Source organism: Juglans regia, chromosome 14 (assembly GCF_001411555.2).
Source record: "Juglans regia cultivar Chandler chromosome 14, Walnut 2.0, whole genome shotgun sequence".
NCBI classification, from domain to species: domain Eukaryota; kingdom Viridiplantae; phylum Streptophyta; class Magnoliopsida; order Fagales; family Juglandaceae; genus Juglans; species Juglans regia.
The window spans coordinates 13,134,228-13,158,202 of record NC_049914.1 but is presented as its reverse complement, the minus strand read 5'-3'; the positions used below and the strand labels follow the sequence as shown (position 1 = coordinate 13,158,202).

The 23,975-nt window shown below is 36.6% G+C and overlaps 1 protein-coding gene across 2 annotated transcripts; it reads left to right on the top strand.

The window, feature by feature from the left end:
• Window positions 1-1,061: 1,061 nt before the first annotated feature.
• LOC108990132 (protein ENHANCED DISEASE RESISTANCE 2) lies at window positions 1,062-22,286 on the top strand. Of its 2 annotated transcripts, XM_018964004.2 has the most exons (21): window positions 1,062-1,514; window positions 4,159-4,233; window positions 4,338-4,391; window positions 4,491-4,556; window positions 4,634-4,695; window positions 4,975-5,105; window positions 5,179-5,225; window positions 5,296-5,393; window positions 5,541-5,636; window positions 5,734-5,798; window positions 5,892-5,963; window positions 6,318-6,464; window positions 6,557-6,867; window positions 7,778-7,841; window positions 7,946-8,121; window positions 8,607-8,708; window positions 9,436-9,486; window positions 9,574-9,717; window positions 19,864-19,959; window positions 20,167-20,268; window positions 21,903-22,286. In XM_018964004.2, the coding sequence occupies exons 1-21, from the start codon at window positions 1,362-1,364 to the stop codon at window positions 21,993-21,995; spliced, it is 2,205 nt and encodes a 734-aa protein (XP_018819549.1). In that variant the 5' UTR covers window positions 1,062-1,361; the 3' UTR covers window positions 21,996-22,286. The 2 variants fall into 2 exon arrangements, with proteins under 2 accessions (XP_018819549.1, XP_035540840.1); XM_035684947.1 differs by lacking the exons at window positions 1,062-1,514; window positions 4,159-4,233 and having other exon boundaries at window positions 4,491-4,564.
• The last annotated feature ends 1,689 nt before the right edge of the window (window positions 22,287-23,975 follow it).

Below are 23,975 nucleotides of genomic sequence, written 5' to 3'. Positions count from 1 at the left end.
TTAACCAAAAATAATCATAATAATTATGGTTTTAATGATGATGGCAGTGGTGGCAATGATGGTCGGTCGCTCTGACGATCTCTTAATATTTATGGATTGATCTCAATTCAGTTCAAATTTCAAATGAAATCTTAATAGACATGATCAAGTACTATAGCCATTCGTTAACATTGAATGCATAGATTGATGATGCATTGTTTAAGGAAGACAAATGAGTTAGTAATAAAAAGAAGATGCATGAATTAGTCTAATGATTATTTTAAAAATACGAGAATACGAGTATTGGAAGGAAAATGATATTTGGCTCCACGAGTTTGTCATTTCAAAATTACTGCTCCGATATATTTTTTTATTTTTTTAATGGTTAAAAAAATAATTATTAATGAAATAAAGTATTTTTTTATTTTTAAAAAATACTTGAAAAAAGAAAAAAAATACAATTTGCATTAGTGGTAAGTATGAGAGGGAAAATTCATGGGTTGAATAGCAGTACTATTTTTTAATATTATTTTTATTTTAAAAGTTGAAAAAATTAATTTTTTTATTTATATTTTAAATATAAGTTTAAAAAAATTATAATAATTATAAGAAAAAATATAATAAAATTTTGAAATTTAAATATTGAGATTAGACCAGAATAAATAATACAAGAGCGGTACTACTTTACTGCTCATTATTATCGCTAGTTATTTTTACAATTTTTTTTAAAATTTTCTTATTCATATTTTTTTAATATATTTAAATATTATTAAAAATAAAAATATATCAATACACTTAAAATTATTTTTTCAATCATTAAATTGAAATAAAAAATATATATTTTTTTAAAATAGAATGATAAAAATTGGTGGGAAAAACAGCTTTTTTCATAATACAAACCCACTATCCGTTTGGCCCTAGGTCATGGTCGGACGGAAGTTAATAAATATATTATAATAAAATATATTAGATCCAATTTTCTTCACGTCAAGGGCAACAGAGTCATTTGACATTGTCTCTTTTGCCTGGCAATCTTTGTCTTATACATGCCCAATTCAGTTGCTTTCCGAGAGAGAAACAGAGGGAGAGGGAAGAGAGAGCGAGAGTTTTACCTGCAATTCCAAAGAGGGGCCATTCCCTGTGAAACCCCCGTGATTCTCTGAATCCCATAGCTGGGATCAGAGGTTCACCATCTTTACCCTTCTCCATTTTTTGAATTACACATCATTGGAAATCATTTTGCATGAATTTTAATTTCTAAGAAAGAAAAAAAGGGGATTACTCGAAAAGAAAATTTCAGTTTGGGTCCATTACAGAAAAGAAGAACGAAAATAATCTGGGAATCGAAGAAGTGGGCCTCTTGAGGATTGGGATTCTCTGAGATGGGTACGTCGCAAAGTGAGGGAAGAATGGAGGGGTGGCTCCATCTCATACGCTCATATCGGTTTGGGCTTCAGTACTCCCGTAAGCGCTACTTCGTTCTCGATGATCACCATCTCAAATGCTTTAAATCGGTTCCCACTTCAAGCAACGAGGTCCATGCACATTCCTTTCTCCTTCTTTTGTTCTCTTTTTTAATCCAATTCTAATGCCGTTGGATTTGATGTTAGTGTTTCCAAACGGGTCGTTCTTCCTAAAAAAAAAAAATATACATGTGAAAACAGTGCATTATGTTTTTTATTTGGTGAGCTGAGGCGATGGGTTGTTATATTATTATTCTGATTGTTGGTCGATGACGAGTAACGTAGATTGGATGGTAGAATATGAGATGAGTAAGAGATTTCTATTTAAATGGTTGGATACTTTGAGTGAATATTTTCATGGATATTTCTGTGTTTTAGCATTCCCCTTCCATTCTTGCGTTTTGTTTTACCAATGCTGATATGGTCAATAGATTATGGGTAAGTTAATAATTTGAATTCTTGATTAATATTGGCTATACTTTATTTTTATGAGCAGCTGCTATAGACTTCAATGGACTTAGCTTTTGCAATTTCCTTGTATCTATTTCTCGCTCTTGACTAGGTGTTTTCCATTGTATACATCCCGTGTACTTGGGCTACACCTATTTCCTTATTAATATCGATAATATATTTACCGATAAAAAAAATTGAGTTCTTTATTAACTTCTCCGTATATCATACAGACACAATTTCTTTTATATGCAAAATAAAAATAAAAGGAAGAGTTTTCTGGATTCTTTTTCTTTCATTTGATAAATTTGGGGAGATTCCAAACTTCAATTCCATCCAATGATGGCCTTAAATAGTTACATGTATAGTATTTGATTCATGGACTTTTTGTTTACACTTGACTTGATGTGAATTAAGCTAGATCCTACTTCGACTGAAATTTTAATGAAAAACATTTTACATGAATGGTGATTTGGATATATATTTCGTATGGTGTAAACCTTTTTTGTTGCATCATGTGAACCCAATGGGCATGCTTTCAGATTGTTTGAAGTAGTAACAAGTAGAATAACAAAATAATATTTGCCCCACTTTTAAATCATTTTATTAGATCTCATTTCCATTTTTTTCACAATTGGACATTACTCCTTGTAGGTTGATGATGATATTCAGGCCTTTGGAATTTGGAGCTGTTTTTATTACTTCCCTCAGTCCATGATAGATAATATGTTTTTGTCTTTTTGATCATCTCAAAATAAACGGAATTTCCTAAACCTGAAACCGTTGGTTAACTTGGTTTGATGTGCCTTTTTTTAACTTGGTGGACCTGACTAATAGAATATGCATTTTTCCCTCTGTGGTACGAATTCTCATGACAGTGGTCAAACCCATACAAATTCATGAGAGAAAGCCACCATAGGAAACAAATACAGCAGTATATCATTGTCAAGAAGCAGTCATTTGTTCACATAGAATAAGAAACGGATAGATAGAAAAGTAACATTATAATCTGCATTTGTTAAACCTTCAAGACAAAAGCCATATTTGTTTTCTTTGCTAAAAATTAAAATTTGCTCACAAAAGTTTCATTCGACTAAAGCTCTTCCTTTTGGTTATATCTCCTCTTCTTATTGCTTCTTTTTAATTTTGATTTTGGGAAAGCTGCTTCAAGAAGGAAAAGGTGTGGAGTAACCCACAAATCTTACCTGGTTTTGATAAAACTAAAAACGTTGTCAATTACTTAGAATGACCAATAATGTCTATTCGTTTGACTTAAAAAGCTAGTATTTTACAACAAAACAAGTCTAGCAGTGGGTTTTTAAAAGTAATATATTCTGTATTATTTCAGTAAATACTTTTGTTTCTTGCATGTAATACATAAAAAAAAATATGAAATAATTTTTAAGGACATCATGTAAAGTGTTTATAATGGAACAGGCATTTTCTCAAGCTTAAACTCTTTTTTATACTATAATTCCACTTCTCTTGCCCATCTGAGGGAATTTAGGAAGACTGGTGTTTCATTAAGAGTGCTCGCTATTTGTATGCTTTCAAGTATCTAAGGTTGAAGGACTTTTTTCCTTTAATTTTCTATATTGAAATAACCTTGAAAATTTGTCTACTAAACACAATAGAAAGAAGAGGAAGAAACCTTCCCCTCAAGAAATTATACTTATTACCTTATTACCCAAAAAAGCATTATAGAATGTACTTCCACTACTTCTGTTGCTGGATCTTGCTCTCTATTATCTTTCTCATTAGTATCCTTTTAAAGTTATTAAAGATGCTTTTGTTTGCATTTTATTTTTCATCGGCAAACAAAATTTTATTGATCATAAGAATAGGCAAAAACTCAAGCATATGGGACATATACAAGAGCATCGCCTGTGCATGCTAGTTTATTGATGTTTTCATTTTCTGTTTAAATTCTAATTTTACAAATCTAGTGGCTTTATACTCTCCCTTTCATGTCTTTTGTCTAATATAAAAATCTAATTTGTTTTGTTCCACTGTGTCGTTATTTGGTGTTCATCTTGCTGCCTGGCACTATGATCAATAAGAGTCTTTGTTTATTTAGTCCATGAAGTTTTGCCCAAATGAATTGGGATCTGGTAGTTATATTTTGGCTTGCCCACTTTTGGAATGGGAATGGTACCATGTGTGTATCTTTGCTGTTTATTTGTTTGACATATTTTAAATCATTATCTGGTAGAAGTGCTAAAAGTAGAAGGCTCGATTTACTTCTTTATTTATTTATTTATTTCAGGATCCTGTTAGAAGTGCTATTATAGATTCCTGCATTCGAGTAATGGACAATGGGAGGGAGAGCATTCATAGAAAAGTATGAATGTTTTGCATTGGTGGCAATTTATCTTCTAGTTTATTTTCTCATATTATCCATGTGGTAAGGGTATGGTTTGTAATGGTACTATCCGTGATGTGCAGGTACTCTTCATATTCACACTTTATAATACTTCCAATCACAATGATCAACTTAAGGTCTGTATTTACCAAAAAAACGCATGTTAACTAAATTTTCAAAAACTGTGGTATTTATCTGTAATATTTGTGCTTAAAGTTTTGATTTAAATATTGTAGTTGGGAGCAAGCAGTCCTGAAGAAGCAGCACGATGGATTCATTCTTTTCAGGAAGCAGCTTTAAAGGTTATAAGGTGCTCAATTTTTCAAATATTCTGCACAACTATAATGCTTAAGAGGCTAATGCTTAGGTATATATCCAGGGTGGTCCTGCAGTGGTGGATAATCTTGTTGGTTGCTTGCAAAGCAGATGGCCATCCTTTAGGTATAATAACTATATTATACGAGTATTCTTGTTTGAAAAAATCCATATAATCTGGAAGTTTTGCATGCCTATTTACAATGGAGATAATTTTGTTAAAGTTTATTGGATATGGCTTGGTGCTAAATACGGGCTATAGTTACACTACCTTGATTAATTTATCTGTGGTTTTCATCTGACATCTTTATGTTCATTTCCCTTAATAATTACTTTTTGTTACTTTATAATTCTATTGCTTATCAAATAATTTATTTTTGGTACTTGGAAATTTTTAATGCACAGATTAAGTGGTTCTAGCAGGATAAATCATTGTAGTCCTATTGACTGGGCTCTTCATTCTTCCTCGAGAATGGATCCTGCGACTTCAGATGTTATTGCTCCTTCATCTTGGACGATATTTGGTTGTCAGAATGGTAAGAATGAAATTCACAATATGTCATTGTAGTTAGCTGAAGTTGCATGTACGAGATTATGGTATATATGCAGGTCTACGACTATTTAAAGAAGCTAAAGATCGGGATTCTTGTATGAAGGTTGGTGGATTTTCTATTCACCAGTTATTGTTTGCATTTTATTTGTTACACATGTTCCCTTCTCTGGCAGTGGGATGATCATCCAGCAATAATGGCTGTGGGTGTGGTGGATGTAACTTCGGAAGACATTTTCCGGACACTTATGTCTCTTTGTTCCTCAAGATCAGAGTAAGTGGGATACCCATGGTCTCCTTATCTTGTAGCTTCATATTTTGAAGTTCTTATTGTCCATCATTTAATTGCAATGATAAATTGAAAACATATCTAAATATCTTGTTAGTTACTAAACATTGAACTCTACAAATTTTCTTGCAGATGGGACTTCTGTTTCTACAAGGGCAGTGTGATTGAGCACCTTGATGGTCATACTGATATTATTCACAAGCAATTATATAGTGATTGGTTACCTTGGTTAGATCAAATTTAAGACTATTGTTTTCTTTTTCTTTTTCTATTTTTTTCCAGGGTGGGGGTGTAGTATCTGTCATTGACATATCCTCCTATGCAGGGGGATGAAGCGAAGAGATTTATTATTGCGACGTTATTGGAGAAGGGAGGAGGATGGAACATATGGTAGTAATGTTTTGGATAAATATGTAAATATTGTTTTATCAACTGATCTATCTGTATCAGCAATGTAACTTCCTTTGGTTTTTCCTTTCACAGTTATTCTCTATCATTCTGTGTTTCACAAGAAGTGTCCACCTCAGAGAGGCTATGTCCGTGCCTGCCTTAAAAGTAATGTATGCTTAAAATTTGATAAAATAAATGTCTAGACCTCATGGATTTTCTATACGTGACATGCAATGGAATTTTCTTATACTGTGATTTAGATATTACCGTCATCCTTCAAGTTTTTTCCACCTCATGGATTTTATTGCATCATATGTAGTCAATTTGTAAGCATGTATTCAGTAACCCGGTATGGAACTTTCTTCACTGTGATTTAGTTATTATCATCATCATTCAACTCGTAATGTTATGACATGCATCGTTTTATAATATTGTACCTTTACATTGCTGGTTTTGGAATCCTATTTTTACTGTTACCAATGGAAACAATTGGGGGATGAATGCTTCTGCCTATTACAGGTGGAGGGTATGTTATATCGCCTGTGAATGAAGGGAAACAATCAGTTGTAAAGCATATGCTTGCTATTGATTGGAAATTCTGGAAATCTTATCTACGACACTCTTCAGCACGATCTATTACCATCCGTATGCTTGGGAGAGTTGCTGGTAGCTTTCCACTCTAGATGGGTTTTTATTTTTTTATTTTTTTTTATCAGTTGTTGATTTTTTTTATCCATTTTATTGCTTTTCACATGCAGCATTACGAGAGATGTTTAGAGGAAAACTAGGAAATTATACATCTCCCGATTTCTCTTCAGGAGAGTTGACTAGAAACACTAGATTGAATCAGATTGAAGGGGCTAGCACGGTTGATTTCAGAGTACTGACAGGGGATGGGAAGACCAAGGAAAATATTGCCGAGGAAATGGAGAAAACACCTTCGGAACATGGAAGCCTTGTTGGCTTGAATGATGCTGCTGATGAATTTTTTGATGTCCCAGAACCATCTGAATGCGATCAATCTGAAAATAGCCAGACTTCTGATTTTGGTCCAGATATATACTCCCAGGTACAATATGTTTGAAGATTGTTCTCATTGCATATGTAACTAGTAAAGGGAGTCTAGAGTAAAGGCTTTTCTGTTATGGCATGATGACATCTTCTAGTTTAACTGGCATTTGAATCATATTGGTTCCAATGATGTGCTTAAGTCACGATCAACTGGTTGAAAAAACTCAGAAAGAGACCTTCTCTTTCACTTAGGGATTTAAAATTGTAATTTAAGGGTATCTAGAGTTGGGAGAAAACTCCCTTCTGCTATGAACTTATCTTCCTGGGGAATCTGATCTCCCTTCTGCTATGAACTTATCTTCCTGGGGAATCTGATGTGTGTCTCTGTATAACTAGTATTTGGCTCATGCTGAAATCATGACCGAGTCATTGGTGAGATGATGGGAAAAAATGCCACAGAGGCCTTTCTCAGATATCCGTTTGTCTAAAGTCTAAACTTTGGATGATTGTGATCATTGTCCTTAACTTCTCTGTACCTTCAATTGTTTGCAGAAGATAGTCTGTGCTGTAGATTACTCATAATTAAGTGGTCTTTTGCTGCTATGATTATGTTTTTTATGCATATAACTCTGTGAATTGACCATATAACTATACAAATGGCTGGGCTGTTTATCCTGGTTTGAGTATTTTCTGGATCTTAATCATGTGCACTTTGACCACTGTACCATCAATTTGTCAGTTGTAATGCATGCTAGGACGAAGATATAAATTCTTCACCACTTATGTTAGCCCTATTTCTTTTCGTGCACATAACTCACTATGCAGAATTGTCACCTTTTTACGCCTTTCAGTTTTGGTATTAATTGTTGTACATTTGCTTTCAGTGTTCGGTTTTAAGAGATGATGTTAAACTTCGCACACACTGATTTTGGCTTTCTCACTTAGTTACTGAGGCATTGAGATTACAGGATATATGTCAAACAAAATTATCAACTGCTGCTGGTCTTGTGAAAAGATTGCATGATCTTGCAGGTGATTAATATTTGATATCTGTACACATCACTTATTCTGACCTCAAGTAGTTCCATGTTTTCGTCCTTTATGATTTGATTGTGGCCAGAGATGATGCTCTGCAGTTCACAAGAGGGGCTATATGGACTTGCAAGAGATGGCAAGGGAAGACTGTATCTCATGCTGCTATGGAACAACTCTTCCAAAAGACCCATCTTGTGCATTGGCTTGCAGCTGGATAGCAGCAGATCCTTCAACTTTCCTAATTCGTGGACCTAGTTACCTGGATGACCATAAGAAGGTATGCGCAACAAATAATAATGAACCCAAACTAAGGGTCTATAAAACTTTTACTTGTATCAGTAAGATGTTCATCATGCTCACCAATGAAAGATCCTAAAATTGGCTTTCAATCAGCATAGAATTGCATTGTTCTTGATTTCTAATTGGCATGTTATCTGTGAGAATGCCTGATTTATGATTATGGATTATTCCATTTGTTTTTCTGTAGCATGTTTTTTAAGTACCGACGATACATATTGATATGGTGTTTTTCTATACTTTTCCCAGCAAAGAAAGTGTTCAGTTCATAATTCTCAGAAACAATAATAGAGACATCAATACCATGGATTGTAGTTGCTACAGTTTTTAATCCAGTGTAGTAATTTAAAGTTAGTGATGTCATTCCTCTTAAACATTACCAAAGCTTCATTTCACAGTTAGAATTATAGTGTTGATTGGTGAATTTTAATTGATAGTTCTATTTGCTTGTTGCTTATTTTCTAGGTCAAGGCAAAAGACACCTTAATGCAAATGGTTGCTGCAGATTGGCTAAAATCTGACAAGCGAGAAGATGATCTTGCAGGCCGTCCTGGGAGCATTGTTCAGGTTGATAGTTACTTGCAGGGGCAGAACTACCTTATTGCTTGGCCCCCCAAAACTTTTTCAACTCTTACTAGCTTTTTGTATAAAGTGCCCCTAAGTTAATTTTGGCTACTCCAAGATAACTCCTTTCGAGTTTTAACTGGTTAATTCTATAAAAAACAAAACGAAAATTAAGTTTGGGTTGTATGCGGAATAGTAGGCTTTTCAATAGTCTTTCCAAAGTTCTCTCAGTCTTGTATTTCAAAACCCTAGCATGTGTCTGTCTGAAACAAACACTATGTGACCCAAAAATCCAAATACTATATAAATCCCGGTGTTAAATTTAGACATGCAGTTTTGATGACTACAACGCTTCAAGAAACAAGAATTACAACTTACTGTGGGAGAGTAGAAAAATCATCTTTTGAAATGATTGTATAGATATTAAACTTTTGTACATAGTCATGGCGTATAACTTTTTATGGAATTAATTTAACAATTGTCTGTTTTTCTTCTACATAAATGTGCACAAATATAGAGAGAGATTATAGTATTGCTGTGATAATGTACTTACAACCCCCCCCCCCCCCCCCCCACAAGTGAAAAGATCGTAGTTCCACCTCAGGTTAGTTGCATGTATATTTGTTATTGGTATTGATTCATAGCTATGATCATCTAAATTAATTGCACTAACTTCATTTGCATGATTATCTTTGTGATTGAAAATAAATTTTACAAGCTTTGTTGGCAGAAATATGCAGCACAGGGTGGGCCGGAGTTCTTCTTCATTGTAAACATACAGGTCAATTCAGTCTTTTGTTTATGTCTATATTATTACTTTTTTCTGTTCTTCTGAATCAGTAATAATCAAGTAATATACTGTGATCAGGTCCCAGGCTCAACAACATATAGCCTTGCTCTGTATTATATGATGAATACTGCTGTGGCAGATGCGCCCTTGCTAGAAAATTTCATCAAGGGGGATGATGCATATAGAAACTCAAGGTTTAAGCTCATACCATATATATCTAAGGTTAGTATATTCTCTTGGGATTAGAAACTATGGAATCACAGTGCTAAGAAGATTATTTTTGTAACCAATTTCTTTTGTTGACGAATTCACAACTAAGAATAACAAGAAACATTAACCACTATAGTTCTTGTTTCTTGTTATTATTATTTACTGGGTATTGTACCTAGAAAAAAAATTATTTACAGGGTATTGCATCTTCAATTTTCATGCGTTTCTTGTCTTCCAAATATCTACTCCATTCAATCCCTGTATTCAATCAATCGAAAGCCCAAGTCTCTAAGCCTCTTGAAAAGGAAGCCCAAAAGGAATGGGTATTCAAGTGACTATAGCATGGGCTTTCGTTTTGTAAATTGGATTATCAGCTTCTAATTTATATGAAAAATTGATTTGTGTTTCATTTTCCTATTGAATTGTTTTGTGTTATCAATTATGGGGTATTTGAGTTTGACAGTCAAACAGTTCTTATGGGAAAAGGTAGTCTTGGATGGCTGTTGGTCACCTTGGAAGCTTAGCTGATAAGTTTCTGGACTTTGTATGATCTTCTCAAGCAGGAAACAAAACCTTCATTGCTTTGTGATGTTCTAATTTTCATGATTTATATTTGGCCCTTTTAGAGTAAGGAGGTGGTCGTCCTAATTGACATCTCATCATTCTAGAAGTTAGAGGAGATGGAATGAATTTGCTAGAGAGCTTTGTAATGTGGTTTTTTTTTTCCAGTCTTTCATCAGCGAGGGAAATAGAGCAGTCTTTTTGTAGTCCCCAAAATCCGTTATGGTGGGTTATTCCTCAGAGGTGATACTGAAAAACTGATTGTTATGGTTGAGAAGCAGTCCCATGCAGAGGCTTTAGTTGGGCCAGGGCAACTCTTTTGCCAAAAATGTTCCTTCTGGTGCATATAGTGTATTGAATGGTAGTACAGAGAGGAAGATGCACGATACTCGTTGTATGATGAGGAGCTAGCTACTAAATATTAGAGGGGAGGTGATTGTGTTGTTAGATTAAAGTGGGCATGGGCTGAATGCCACTTGGGCCAAAATAAGGCCATATACAGTTTGTTCCAGCCAAGGCCTAAGTCTCCTAGGAGGTCTATTTTAGTTCTAAGCTCAATTCTTTTGGGCCAGTAAAGTGATCCCTTCTAAGGCCCTTTTAACAAGGCTTATGCTAAAGGAAAGGTCCTGATAGTTGAAGTATTATTAGCAAAACCCAGCCCAGCATAATCCAATCTTAAAGGATTGTTTTGCAGATCCAGGCTTCTTCCTCATCCACGGCTTATAACTTTGAGATGGGTCCAATTTTCTGTAGACTCATTCCCTTCATCAACGGTTGATGAAGTTCTGGTGGCTCAGCCACAGTGTTAAGATTCGCTGATCAATATCAACATTGGCTATTTGTTGGAGCAAAATCTAGCCTGACTTCTTTCACATCCCACTTCTACTCCATGACCCACAGATCTTTCTTCTAGCAGTGTGGGTAAATATGGAGGTGGCGATGGTAGTATATGGCATAGGCCTCTGTGAGGTTGGTGCATCTCCATTCCTGGTAGTGTTGAATGTCTAGAAGAACATGTTTTACATGTTGTTCCTATTCAGGAGCTTTCATTGTTGTCGATGAGCCTCGGTCTCTAGTGACTAGGGGGAAGCATTTTTCTTTAGGGGTTGGAGAGGCTTGAGCAATGAAATTGGGACCTTTTTTTGAATGGGGGACAAATTCAAATTTTGAAAGACCTCATTAATTGTGAGCCTTCAAAAATTTGTCTGCCTACTGAGCATGTGAATTCAGGTAGAGGGATAGTGACATCAGATTGGGTTTTGAACAAAGTTAAGAGCTTTCATCATTATGTGGTTTTGATTCTGAATCTAACATCAAGGGCCATAGCGAGATGAAACGATTGTCATGCTCTATTAATTATGATTCCAAACTAGAAAATTCTAGTCAATAAACCAAGGGGAGCCGTGTTAATGGTCTTAGACTCTTATATGAAGCGTAACATATTTTTTTTGGAAAATTAAAGGATTGAATGGGGTAGAGATACAGCTTAGGATGAGGAACTATGCCTTCTGGTATATGGTATGTAGTATTGTACAGTGTCTGTGGGGTTGTAACATGTGGATTGGTGTTTTCTGGATTCTGGTGGAGCCTCTAAAGGGATCTTGCTTATGTTGATAGAAGGGTGGTGGAACAAGAATATTTTTGGGGGGGAGTTCGTCGTAGCTTGCTATTCTAAAAATGTTTGTAATCCATTTTGAATGGCTTCTGAGCATTTATGGCCCCAATTCAGACCATGTCACAAGGCTTTTGTAGAGAAATTTGGAAAGTATGGTCACTCTATGGGATATGCCACGGTGCATTAGTGGTGATTTCGATGTTATCCATTTGAAAAATTCTATTCTCAAGCCGGTGTGTAGAGCACACATAATTAAGTGCTTACATAGCATAATTTGATTTAGAAGATAAGTTTTAAAATTTGAATCTTATAAACTAAATCTTACCATTTAAGTGATGTGGATGGTGTGCTCTACATATTGGCTTGAGAATGAAATGACTCTATCCATTCCTTGGTGATGGGTCTATTGAAGCACATTCTTGTTCCGCTATGATTGAATTCTCAAATTTAATTTTTGAACAAAATCTCACTGATCTTTGTTTAGTTGGTGGGAGCTTCACTTGTTCTAATATTTGAGATACCCCCTCATGTCCCCATATCAATAGATTTCTCATATCCTCAGATTGGGAAGCTTAGTTTCCAAGGCTTTATTTGGACTATATTCCTAGTCTCCTTGATGCAAATGTATTCTCGTCAGTGAAAAGAGCTTTTAAATATAAAAATATGCAGTTAAAGATAGAGGCATTGTGGAAAGTGTAAAACAATGGTGGGACTCTTATTGTTTTCTTGGTTCCCATGTTTTGGTGAGTTAACTCAAAGCTTTGAAGGCCGATTTAAATGGTGGAATGAAGAGGTAGGTGTTCGAAAATTTGGATGGGTAGAAATTTGTTTTTGTAAATCAAGCTAAAAACTTGGATCCTTTAGAGAAAGGGGAGAAATTGAGGCTAAGAGAAAGTGACAAGTGCACAAAGTTTTTTTTTTGATAAGTAAGAAACTTTATTGAATGAAACTAGGCGAAGCTCATGTACACATGGAGCATACAAAAGAAACACCTAATTGCATTCTAGAAACCTGAAAAGAAAACAAAAACTCATGAGCATTCCCTCCCAAGGACAATAGCCGAAAACCACTGCAGCAAAGAAGACACAAACAATTTCCAGATATCCTCTACATTTCGCTCCTTGTTGTCGAAGCACCTCTCATTCCTTTCCATCCATAAACAACACATTATGCACAAAGGAATCATCCTCCATGCCACTGCCAACTGAGAGCTACTATGCTGCCTATTCCAACATGCTAGTAGATCCACTACTCTCATTGGCATAACCCAACTCAACCCAGCTTTACTTAGAACACCAACCCATAACTCCCTAGCCACCTCACAATGTAAGTAAATGATCAATTGATCCACCAATTTTCTTACACATGAAGCACCACTCCATAACAATATGCCACGTCTCCTCAAATTCTCACCTGTCAAAATCTCCCCGAGTGCGACTGTTCAAGTAAAAAAGGCAACTTTTGACGGCACAAAAACCCTCCAAAGACTCTTCCACGGAAAAGAGAATTGCTGCTGAATAGATAACACCTTATAATAAGATTTAGTTGAAAACTTTTTGCTCCCCGTGTGTTTCCACAGCATTCGACCCCTCTCATTTCCTCCTAGAGTCAGAGAATACAAGAAACTGAAAAAATCTGCAATCTCATCATGTTCCCTATTCTGAACATTTCTAGTGAAAATAACATTATAATGCGCACGACTCAACACCTCTGAAACAGTAGCCTGCTGATTTCCAACCAATCTGAAAGCAACTGGGAAAACAGAATGAAGAGCTCTCTCACCACACCATTCATCGAACCAAAAACGAATTCTTTCACCCTCTCCAACCTCAAACTTAATATGTTTTACAAAACTATCCCACCCCTTTCTAAAATATTTCCACAAGCACACACCATAAGATCCCCTATCCTCCTTATAGCACCATCCCCCCTAATCACATCCATACTTTCGATCAACAACCTCTCTCCACAACGAATCCCCTTCCATTTGATACCTCCACAACCACTTCCCTAATAGTGCCTTATTAAAATTCTTCAAATTTCGCACCCCCAATCCTCCACTCTCAATCAGACAGCACACCCTATGCCAACTCACAAGATGAAATTTATTTTCCTCTCCCATACCACCCCACAAAAGTGCTCTAAACAACTTCTCAAACCGATTTGCCACATCAATTGGTAATGAGAATAAAGAAAGATAATAAGTGGGAAGATTGAAAAAGGTGCTTTTAATAAGGATTAATCTTCCCCCTTTTGATAGGTATGGCCTCTTCCAACCCGACAATCTTAATCAATTTAGCCAATTTTAATCAGAAGAACAATTCTATCGACTCCTTGTCTGTGAACAGTAGAGTTTATTCTAACCAACTGAGATTGATGACTATCTTATGCAATTCTATGAAAATTTGTATGGCTAATAGTTTAGGTAGAGGCCCAAGTTGGATGATGTTTCTTTAGATTCCCTTGTTGAGGTTGACACAATGTGGATAGAGAGAAAGTTTTGAGGAAATCAAGATACTTGAGGTGAGAGGAGCTTTGAATGGAAACACGCCCCTAGAGCTTGATGGCTTATCTAAGGCTTTCTTCCAAGCTTGTTGCGATGTGGTGAAGGATAATATTATGGAATGGTTTCAGGACTTTCATGCTAAGATCAAGTTTGTTAAAATCCTCAATGTAACCTTTATTGCTTCCATTCTAAGAAGCTAGGGGTAGTTAATATCAATGACTTGCGACCCATCAAGAGAGCCCAAAATGATATTGTCATGGAGGTGCTTCAGCAAAATTATCTCTGATATGGTAAATGGTTTATTGATTTCTAACGTGTTATTCACAGATGATACGTTGGTTTTCTACGAGGCAAACCTAACCATCCTTGGTATCTTCCATATTTTTGTATGTTTGAAGCAATATCTATCCTAAAAGTTGAACTGGCCAAATTTGAATTGCTCCCTATTGGTAATAATGAGATTGTAGAAAGTCTGGAGAGCGTTTTATGATGTAGGGTTGCTTAATTGACCATGACTTATAGCAAAGTTTATTTGGGATTAGATTCTTTAGAATATGGAGAACATTGATTGGCCAAATGGAAACGATGGTATTTATTGAAGGGTGGTAGGATTTCCTTGATTAATAGTACCTTGTTGAACTTGCCTATTTATTTTGTTCCCTCTTCCCACTTCCTGTAGGTTAAAAACATTATTTGGAGAACTTACAACAAGGTTTTTTGTGGGTATTGTGAGGAGGATAATAGATTTCATTTGGTAAAGTCGTCTAAGGTGTGGTCTCCAATCTCTGTTGAAGAATTGGGGGTCTTTAGTTTGATGTGGTTCAATTGAGCTCTCTTGGAAAATGGCTACAACATTATGCTAAGAAGGGAAAAAGAGAGCTTTTGGAGAATGGGGTGGATGGAGTTCTAATGAGCTCAATAGATTGCATGTCGTAGGTCTGTAGAAAAGTATTGGGAGGAGATGGGGGGAGTTCACACCCTTTAGGCACGTAGTGGGAGATGGATCAAAGATAGTGTTTTTGACAAGACGTTTGGTGTGGGGATCAAGTTCTTAAGGCAGCTCTCTCGAAATAATTTAACATTGCTCGTTTTAAGGAAGATTATGTTGCTCACCATTAACAGTTTTTGAGTGATTCTCCTTAGTGGGATGTGGGTTTTGTCAAAGTGGCACAAGACTGCAAGTTGGAGTTTCTTACAAGTTTTTCATCGCTTGTATTCTCTGTGACTGAGAATAGGCCCTAAGGACAAGCTTTGTTCAGCCCCTTAAAAAGTGTTGTGTTTGAAGTTAAATCGTTATTAGGCGTTATCTGTAGCGCCCCCGACCCCCATGTAAGGAAAACACGGGAATCGAGACGCCGGGATGATGACAACACCGTCACACATCCCAACGAAAGTGCCAAGTGTGTGTACATGCAACAGTGTACAATAACAACGCAGCGGATTAGTTAACTAAGTACCAGAATTTAAATACAATCTAAACATCAGTGAAGTTTAAAAATAGTTATACAGTCATCCAAAATAAAGTTTAACATATGTCCCAAAATACAAACGAGTAAAATAAAATAACAAAGCTAGTGATTCCAGATCACTCCTCGGGCGGAGCCGTCTCCTCAAGCTCGCCCTCCTCCTCCTCATTTGCATCAAAATCTGCGTTACCACATAATGGTACCGTAGGTAAGTATAACTCAAATAATTCTCAGGAATAAAATGCATTTAATGCAATCAACATGCATGCATATGATGAAATATGCATTTTTCCTCAAAACATCATTTTTCCCGAAAATGATAATTTTCCAACACACGCCAAAATCCCATTTGGCCCAAAATAATCCGTAAAACATTTTCCCAGAAAATGATTTACACAAAATCCAACTCACTATTTTCCTAGAAAATAGCCAATTAATCCGTTATTAACCTATGCACCATGGCCTTCCCTAGGGACCATCCGCACGTCTTGGCTTCGTAGCGATGCTCGGTTCCGCGCCCAGCGCGTACGTAGCCAAGCACCCACTACGCAACGAGCGATGCCCAGTTCCGCGCCCAGCGCGTACGTAGCCAAGCATCCTTTAGTCCCCGCCAGCAGAAGGACCACGGAGTCGACACGAATCTCTCGTCCGATCCCATTGTCGCCCAGTGACAATCCAGGGGACGTTACTCAGTTTATTCCGCTCCCGAGTAACCAGAGGAGCTCCACCGAGATAATGCCCCATCTCGGCTTGGGGTCGTGATACACACGCACCCAAAAATATTCTCACATAAAATCATAACTTTCCAAATCACACATGAGCATGAATGCAATACATGAAAACCCAGTTTTCTTTACAAACATGATCATGCATGAAATAATGATATGCACATGTACCAACACAATCCACATTCCTCAATAACCAATAACCAATCCAATCAAACCAACCCAAACAACTCCAATCATAAGTCCATCTGACCCCCGAACTCCTCGGACTCAGTCCGGCATGTCAAACAAATACAGTGAAATGCGTTAGTGTAGAAAATACATTAAATTCACAAGAATTCTTTGAAAAATACTTACAGTGCAATATAGCAATTTTCGAAGGATCACGAAGCTGCAAGTGGTGACGTCTGAGCAACACCACAGTGGAAAATACACTGTGGCCGTGGGTCACAGATACCCACTTTTCAACGGAGGCAAATGAAGATCCAAAAATGGTAGGGTAGGGCCTAGAGAGGTCGGTGAAGCCAATGGTGGTGGCGGTTTGCCGTGGGTGGCGGCGCAAGGGGTGGTTTTAGGCCAAAAATGCCGAAATCGGAGATGGGCTTGGTTGTGCTTCACCGGTGACGGATCAGAGCCGGGGTTGGGTCCATTGGGTTGCCAAGAGGTCGGGGATGAAGTGGTAGGAAGATGGTGGCCGGAGGTGGTGCGACGGCGGCGCTGGAGCGAAAGTAACGCCGCGGCTTGAAGGGCTACGTGGAGGCTAATGGTGGCGCGGGAGGTGCTGGGAATGGAGGGGGGTGGTTGCCGGCGGCAGGGGAACCGAATGGGACGGGCGGTGACGGTCACCGCCGGCTCACGGCGGCGGGCTGGGTGGAGGGGAGAAACGCACGGGGAGAGAGAGGGAGGCTGGTCGCGCGGGGAGAAGGAGAAATAAGGAGGAAAAAGAAAAGAAAGAAAAGAAAAATAGAGGGAAAAGAAATGAGATCCAACGGAAACGATTTCAAAGCCACAAGTTAAATAAAATAATTTAAACGTAATGGTAAAGTCAAATTGAAATAATTAAATCCCACAATAATTAATTAAATAAGAAAAGTAATTTAAATGCACAACAATAAATAAATATTAAGAAAGCACATAAAAATTAATTTTCACCAAATTAAAAATCCTAAAAATAACCCAATTAAAAATTCAATAATTTTAAAACAAGAGAATAAATTTTCGAATAAATAAAAATAATCCTTCAGTAAAAATGCACTAAAATACGGGGTGTTACATTATCTCCCCATGAAAATAACCTACTTTCATGGAAGAATATTTTGCAGGACAAGGCTTGTCTAAGATTGTTTTTTTAATTTATTTGACAATTGCTTTAGGAAAGATCTTCACATTAAATAATATAAGAAAAATAAATATTATTATGATGGATTGGTGTTGCATGTGTTTGAGGAACGAGGAAATGCTAAATTGTTTTTTTATTGCATAGTGAGGTGGCTAGTGCTCTTTAGAATTGTATTTTTGTCTTCTTCATCCTAGATTGGATTACGCCTTGCAGTGTGGTGGATCTTTTCGGGTGTTGGAGAGGGAGGCTTAGTTGTGACTCCGGATGTAGAATAAGAATTATTCTGACACCTGGCTAAACAATAGAAGCTAGAGATTGAGTTTGAGAAAAAACGCAAACAGAGAGAAAGCTCTGTGGTAAACTCTGATATTAGGTTTTCTTTCAAAAAATAAATTGATTATCAATCATCCTTTCTGAAGCCCACAAGCCGGGCCTAAATAGCTAATGAAAAAATTAAAATTGCAATTAAGGCCAATTAGTAAAGTACTGAATGAGATAAGTATCGCTACAATCTAGCCTAAAAGTCCAGAATAAAATCGTTCCTAAAAATAAACATTACCATAAAAAAATGACCAAAAATGAAAAATTAACTTAAAGTGGCAATTCAGAAGGGAAAACAACTGATTTTTGGGTCTAAATGGGGCCCACCAGGCATGGCTTGGTGACCATGACGTGCACGCTGAAAAGAACTTTCCGAATTGGGGTCATATGCATGATTTTGATACCCGTAGCCAAAGTTATGGCCAAAACATTGATGTCACCCACTTTCCTCACCCGACCAAGAAATATCAACCCTTCCTCTCCGAACCCCCTTTTCTCGCCCAACCAAGGAATCTTTATCTTTTTCCGCCGGTTTTGCGCTGATCTGCCTTCTTAAGGTAGCCCAGTGCCATTAATCCGTAATTTGTCAGCCGAGCATCATCATGCCCGGATCCTCCTGCATCAAGTTGTTTGTTGTGGAAGATGATTCGTGTTATGTTGTATTTGAAGAGAAAATGACCGAAACTTTGAAGATGGTGAAATGGTGGTGGATCTTAAGAATTTTGTTTTCAAAACCCTTTACCATTAGACGATTGTTCATTTTGGTTTTCCTGTTTCTCAGGATTTCTTTGCTCTTTTTTCTTTTTCTTATCAGGTGTTCCTCATGTATGTGCCCTGAGTACTCGGGCAATACCTCTTTTGATCATTAATAAAATTTGACTTTCTTGTTAGGTTAGAAAAAACTAAAGCAAGTGATTCTTAAGTTCAACACCATTGGCCTAGAAGTGTGCATTGCTCAACGTTGCATTTTACTTATATTTGCAAATGTTATGAAAGTAATTTTGAATTTGTATTAATCTCTCATCCTTTGTGCACTACCAAGTTAAACAAAGTTCTCTACCATTCTACGTGCATACATCTTCATATCTTCTAAGTCCGGCGTATTGCTTATTTGAATACATAGACCCTCTCAGTTCCTGGATATGTCTACTGTGATGTGTGCTTTCAGCACTATATGTTGCCCATTATGATCTGGGACTGAGATTCTGCCATTTTGATCTCATGCATTCAGATGTTTGTACACGTGATAGTTATTAATGTTTTTGGGTTCACTCATCTGAACAGGGATCTGTAGAAGTTATTAACTTTTGTATTTTCCAGCATTCTTCTGATTTTGTTGGCATGAAGTGACTTAATCGTCTATACCACGCACGAACCTTATATATATATATTTATATATCAGAGTAATTCTAAATACAGTCCTAAGGTGTGCAAGCCTCACGCACTTCGTTTGAAAAAAAGTGAGATCCACCATTAAAAAAATGATTTTTTCATGTAGATCCTAGACTTATCCACTTTTTTCATAGTGAGTGCACGATGCCTGCACACCCTAGGACTGCAAATATTATTTTTCTTTCGTAAATGTATGGTGCATGGGTTAGGAGTGTTAACATTTATTTTCTCAGGGTTCATGGATAGTTAAGCAAAGTGTGGGAAAGAAAGCATGCCTGATTGGTCAAGCCCTTGAAATTAACTATTTCCACGGGAATAACTATTTGGAGGTAAGTTTGCAAGAAGTGTTGTTCCTGTATATATGTGCCTCGTCCTCCTCTGTGTGTGCGTCTGCATGAGTGAGTGAGAGAGAGAGAGAGAGAGAGAGAGAGAGAGATGTTCATGTCCTCAGATCACTGTAGTGAGACAGAAGAAATACTATAATTCAGGATCGGGTCTTATAACATCTGCTAATCTGGAATAAACAATCATTTCAGCTTGGGATCGATATTGGGTCCTCAACAGTTGCAAGGGGTGTGGTCAGTCTTGTTCTCGGGTACCTTAACAATCTGGTTATTGAGATGGCATTTTTGGTACAGGTAAAACTACTACTTTCTTTCATTGGCTGAACTATAATTTTTATACCTTCAAGTTTTTTGTTTACTGTCAATTGAGTCCTGGTTTTTCAACTTGAGAATATTCAACCCAGTAATTCCAGATTCCATTCAATATGATATCCATCTGTTACCTTTATCACTGCCGCTGCATTTAATTTCCCTCGGGACTCTATATGACACCTCAAATGATGTCCTATTGAAGGTTATTATTTTGTTTTGCTTTTAGAAAGGAACACTGCACATGAGATGGACATAGTCACCCAAAACAAATTCATTTTAGATTGAATTCCATTTTAGCAAACTGATAGCCTTGGTTACAGAGCTGGTGGAAATTGCAAAATATACGATGAGCAGTGTATGGTGTACGGATGAGGAAAGTTTTAGTGGGAAGTTCACCCCAGTAGATTGAGTCCTCTTTATGTTTCTGAGTTCCTTTTAGTAAAGTATTCTTTACTTTTAGAATATTTGTGTTCCTGTGACCCTGTCCAAGAGGTGCGTGGATGTTGTTTAGAATGAAGTAGTGGAGAGTTTTAACGGGGCCGGAAGTTACCTGCCTTGAATTTGGAGACTCCGGCTGTTGATCCGTTTTAAATCTCTGGTCTTGTGTCTTGGTTCGGGCTATATGGCAAGCACTGAAGCTTCTTGATGTCCACACTATTCAAACTCAAAAGTGAATTCTTCAATATTTTTTAATTCAACCCTCAGATCAAACCACACCCCACCAAAAAAAAAAAAAAAAAAAAAAATTGTGGAGACAAGATCTATCCCTTATTGTTGGGTACTCCACTATCCAGATCTACCCTCATGGTACTCATCTCTGTATTTGTTTTCCTCTGATTACTGTTCTTGACTCTTCCTTCCTATCTATGTTATTTTTTTATGATTTTTTTCTTTTGAGTTTTTATTTATTTTCTTGGAACTTCTCGATCACCAGTATGTCACCTATTGAGTGGCTGTTTTTGGTCACATCAAGCCTCAGTGACATGTAACGATGGATGGGAGGGACTACAAATATAGTAGGAAATTACAGTATTGAAATTACAGGGGAGTAATCTTAAGTACGCATAAACTTATAGGATCTAAATTGTTATTTGGCGGTTTTCATTTGTAGATACTGAAAGCTGATTATGTCTACGGTTCAGATCTTGTGAACCAGAAGTATATATGCCACTGAAATTGAATTATGCAGAATTACTTTTTTGTGTCATGACTTAGTGTGAACTGTGAAGAAACTCAATGCTCTTTTTTACATCAATAATGTGATAACCCTATATGATAAGTGGTAAGGGTAGGTGGTGTATGAGATCTTATATTGCTTGGGAAGGAAAAGTTCTTGCTCTTTATAATGGTTCCAATAGAACTCCAATTGTATCATTATCTAGTCATTTTGGAGTAGTATAGTCCATGTGGCTTGGGCCTTCTATTAGGGTGTGTAACCATAAATGTGAGACTTGAGCCGTGCCACTTACGACGGTGAAAGAATTGGAAATGAAAGCTTACTTTTATCAATTATGCTTGTTTAGGATTACTCTTATTGATTATGCTTCTTTTAACATCACCTTCCTGACAATCATATTTCTTAATTCTAATGCTAAATGTCAATCTGTCATGTATAGGCGAATACGCCAGAAGAGCTGCCAGAGTATCTCCTCGGAACCTGCCGTCTTAACCATCTTGATGCCTCCAAAGCAGTATTGGTGAAACCATGATGACCTCCTAATACTTTCCTTAAAAACCACCCAGATGTTGGGGACAAAGAGCTAAGACATAAACACTGAAATTGGAAATTCAAGATGCTTATGCTCTATAAAGTTGCAGGACTCATTGTTTTACCAGATCAAACTGAGATTGACAGCTGGTTATTTTTGGTGTATATATATCATTAATAGATAAATAAACTTTCTGGAAAAGATTTATGGTTTGTGTAACTCGAGCATATTGTCTTTGTTTTTATTACATTCGGCTTTGTTTTTCTTTTTATCCTTTTTCCCCCCCGGGATTTGCTACAAGTATTTATTTTACATTGCTTTGACCATTAGACTTGTTGAAAGAAAACCTGTACTTGAAAAAGTTGTTTATGAATAGTTCGAGTTCAACTTGTATAAATTTTGTGCAGGGTAAAATTTCCAGAGACCATTCTGCTACAAGCTACGTATTAGGAAATTCCCCACCCTCAGATATTTTAGATTGATCTAGATTTGAACGTTGTGGTCGTACCGCAGCAGGCGCGTGTCCACTACGCCAATGCAGATTTCGGTGTTTCTCGAAGTTGGCTCTAACTGGAATATGTCTATAATTTATTATTCTTCCTTAATCTAGTTGTTGCAATATTATTATAATATCCAAAAAGTGGAGTAAAAATTCAAACCGTTGGTACTCAAAGAGTTATGAAGACGTGACACAAAAAGAGTGAAAAAATTGTTTTTATAGACATGATCCGTATCATCAATGTGAATTTTGATGAGTCTCTCCGTATCACTCTTGCATGTTGGCATTTGATAAACAAGTGGTCCATTGTTTACTTTCCCCATGCAATCCTCCAAAGAAGCAGCTTTAATGTAAATCTGTCTTGTTTTTTTAATTTCCAAGTTCTTTTCCATTCAATCCGGATTGCACTCGTGTTGCATGAAACTAAGCTCTTGATCCTTCCAATGCACAGATTTTATAATGTATCTATCTACTACCATCGGCATTTGAGGTCCAAATCAATGTGTCCTCTGTCTCCAGTTTTGATAGACGAATGTTTAGGATCTCCGATGCAGATTGATCATTGAATAGTTCATACACTCTGTAGCCTTTCCAAGTCTTGGTTTTCATAGTCAATAACGTCTTCCACTTAGAAGGATTATCCAAGTTGTCGTTTGGTCTTGGTATGATGTCTGCTGAATTGGGAACCCATGGGTCTTTCCATACATCAATGCTGCAGCCATTTTCTTTTTAGCACATCCCCTTTTTTCAACACGTTCTTTGGTTTTTATTCCTCAAAATATTTGGCTTTTAGTACCTGCACCCACATATTATCCTTGTTACACGAAATGTTCCATCAAATTTAGCAATTAGGGCCTTATTGATATCATATAAGCTTCTCAATTTGAGCCTTCCACCAGTGCTTTGGAGTGAAGTGTATCTTGATCCCTTTAAAATCCTACCAAAAGTCTTTTAACTTTGCATCAATCCAGCTACGAATTCGTTTACAAGTTGTAAGGCAGAAAGAGGTCATCCAATACATAGGCATACATGTAGCTGTCTACCAACCTGTGATCTTAAATTAACATGATTTTTTCTCGCATGGCTTCACATGTTCTTTTCTTTGAGCACAGGATGAACAGGGGTAAGCCTAGATAGATGTTGTCCAAAAGAGTTTTTTTCAAACTTAGTTATAAAAAGATTCAACAAAAGTAAATTTATAAACATACATAACTTGATGCGATACGTTAAATCTACTTTTGATACATTAGATCTATAAAGTAGATTTAACATATATTAAGCCAAGTCAGTTTGTGACTTTATTTTTGTAGGATCTCTTTGTGACTGCAGCACTTCTCTTTTTAAGTTCAAACTTTGCAAAATTACATAAAATTACAAAAATCTTAGACATTAATATTTTAATAGATAATTATGCAAGTCAAATAATACTTGTAGTATATAATTTATTCTTATCTATGTCATACTCTAAGCTTTAAACTTTG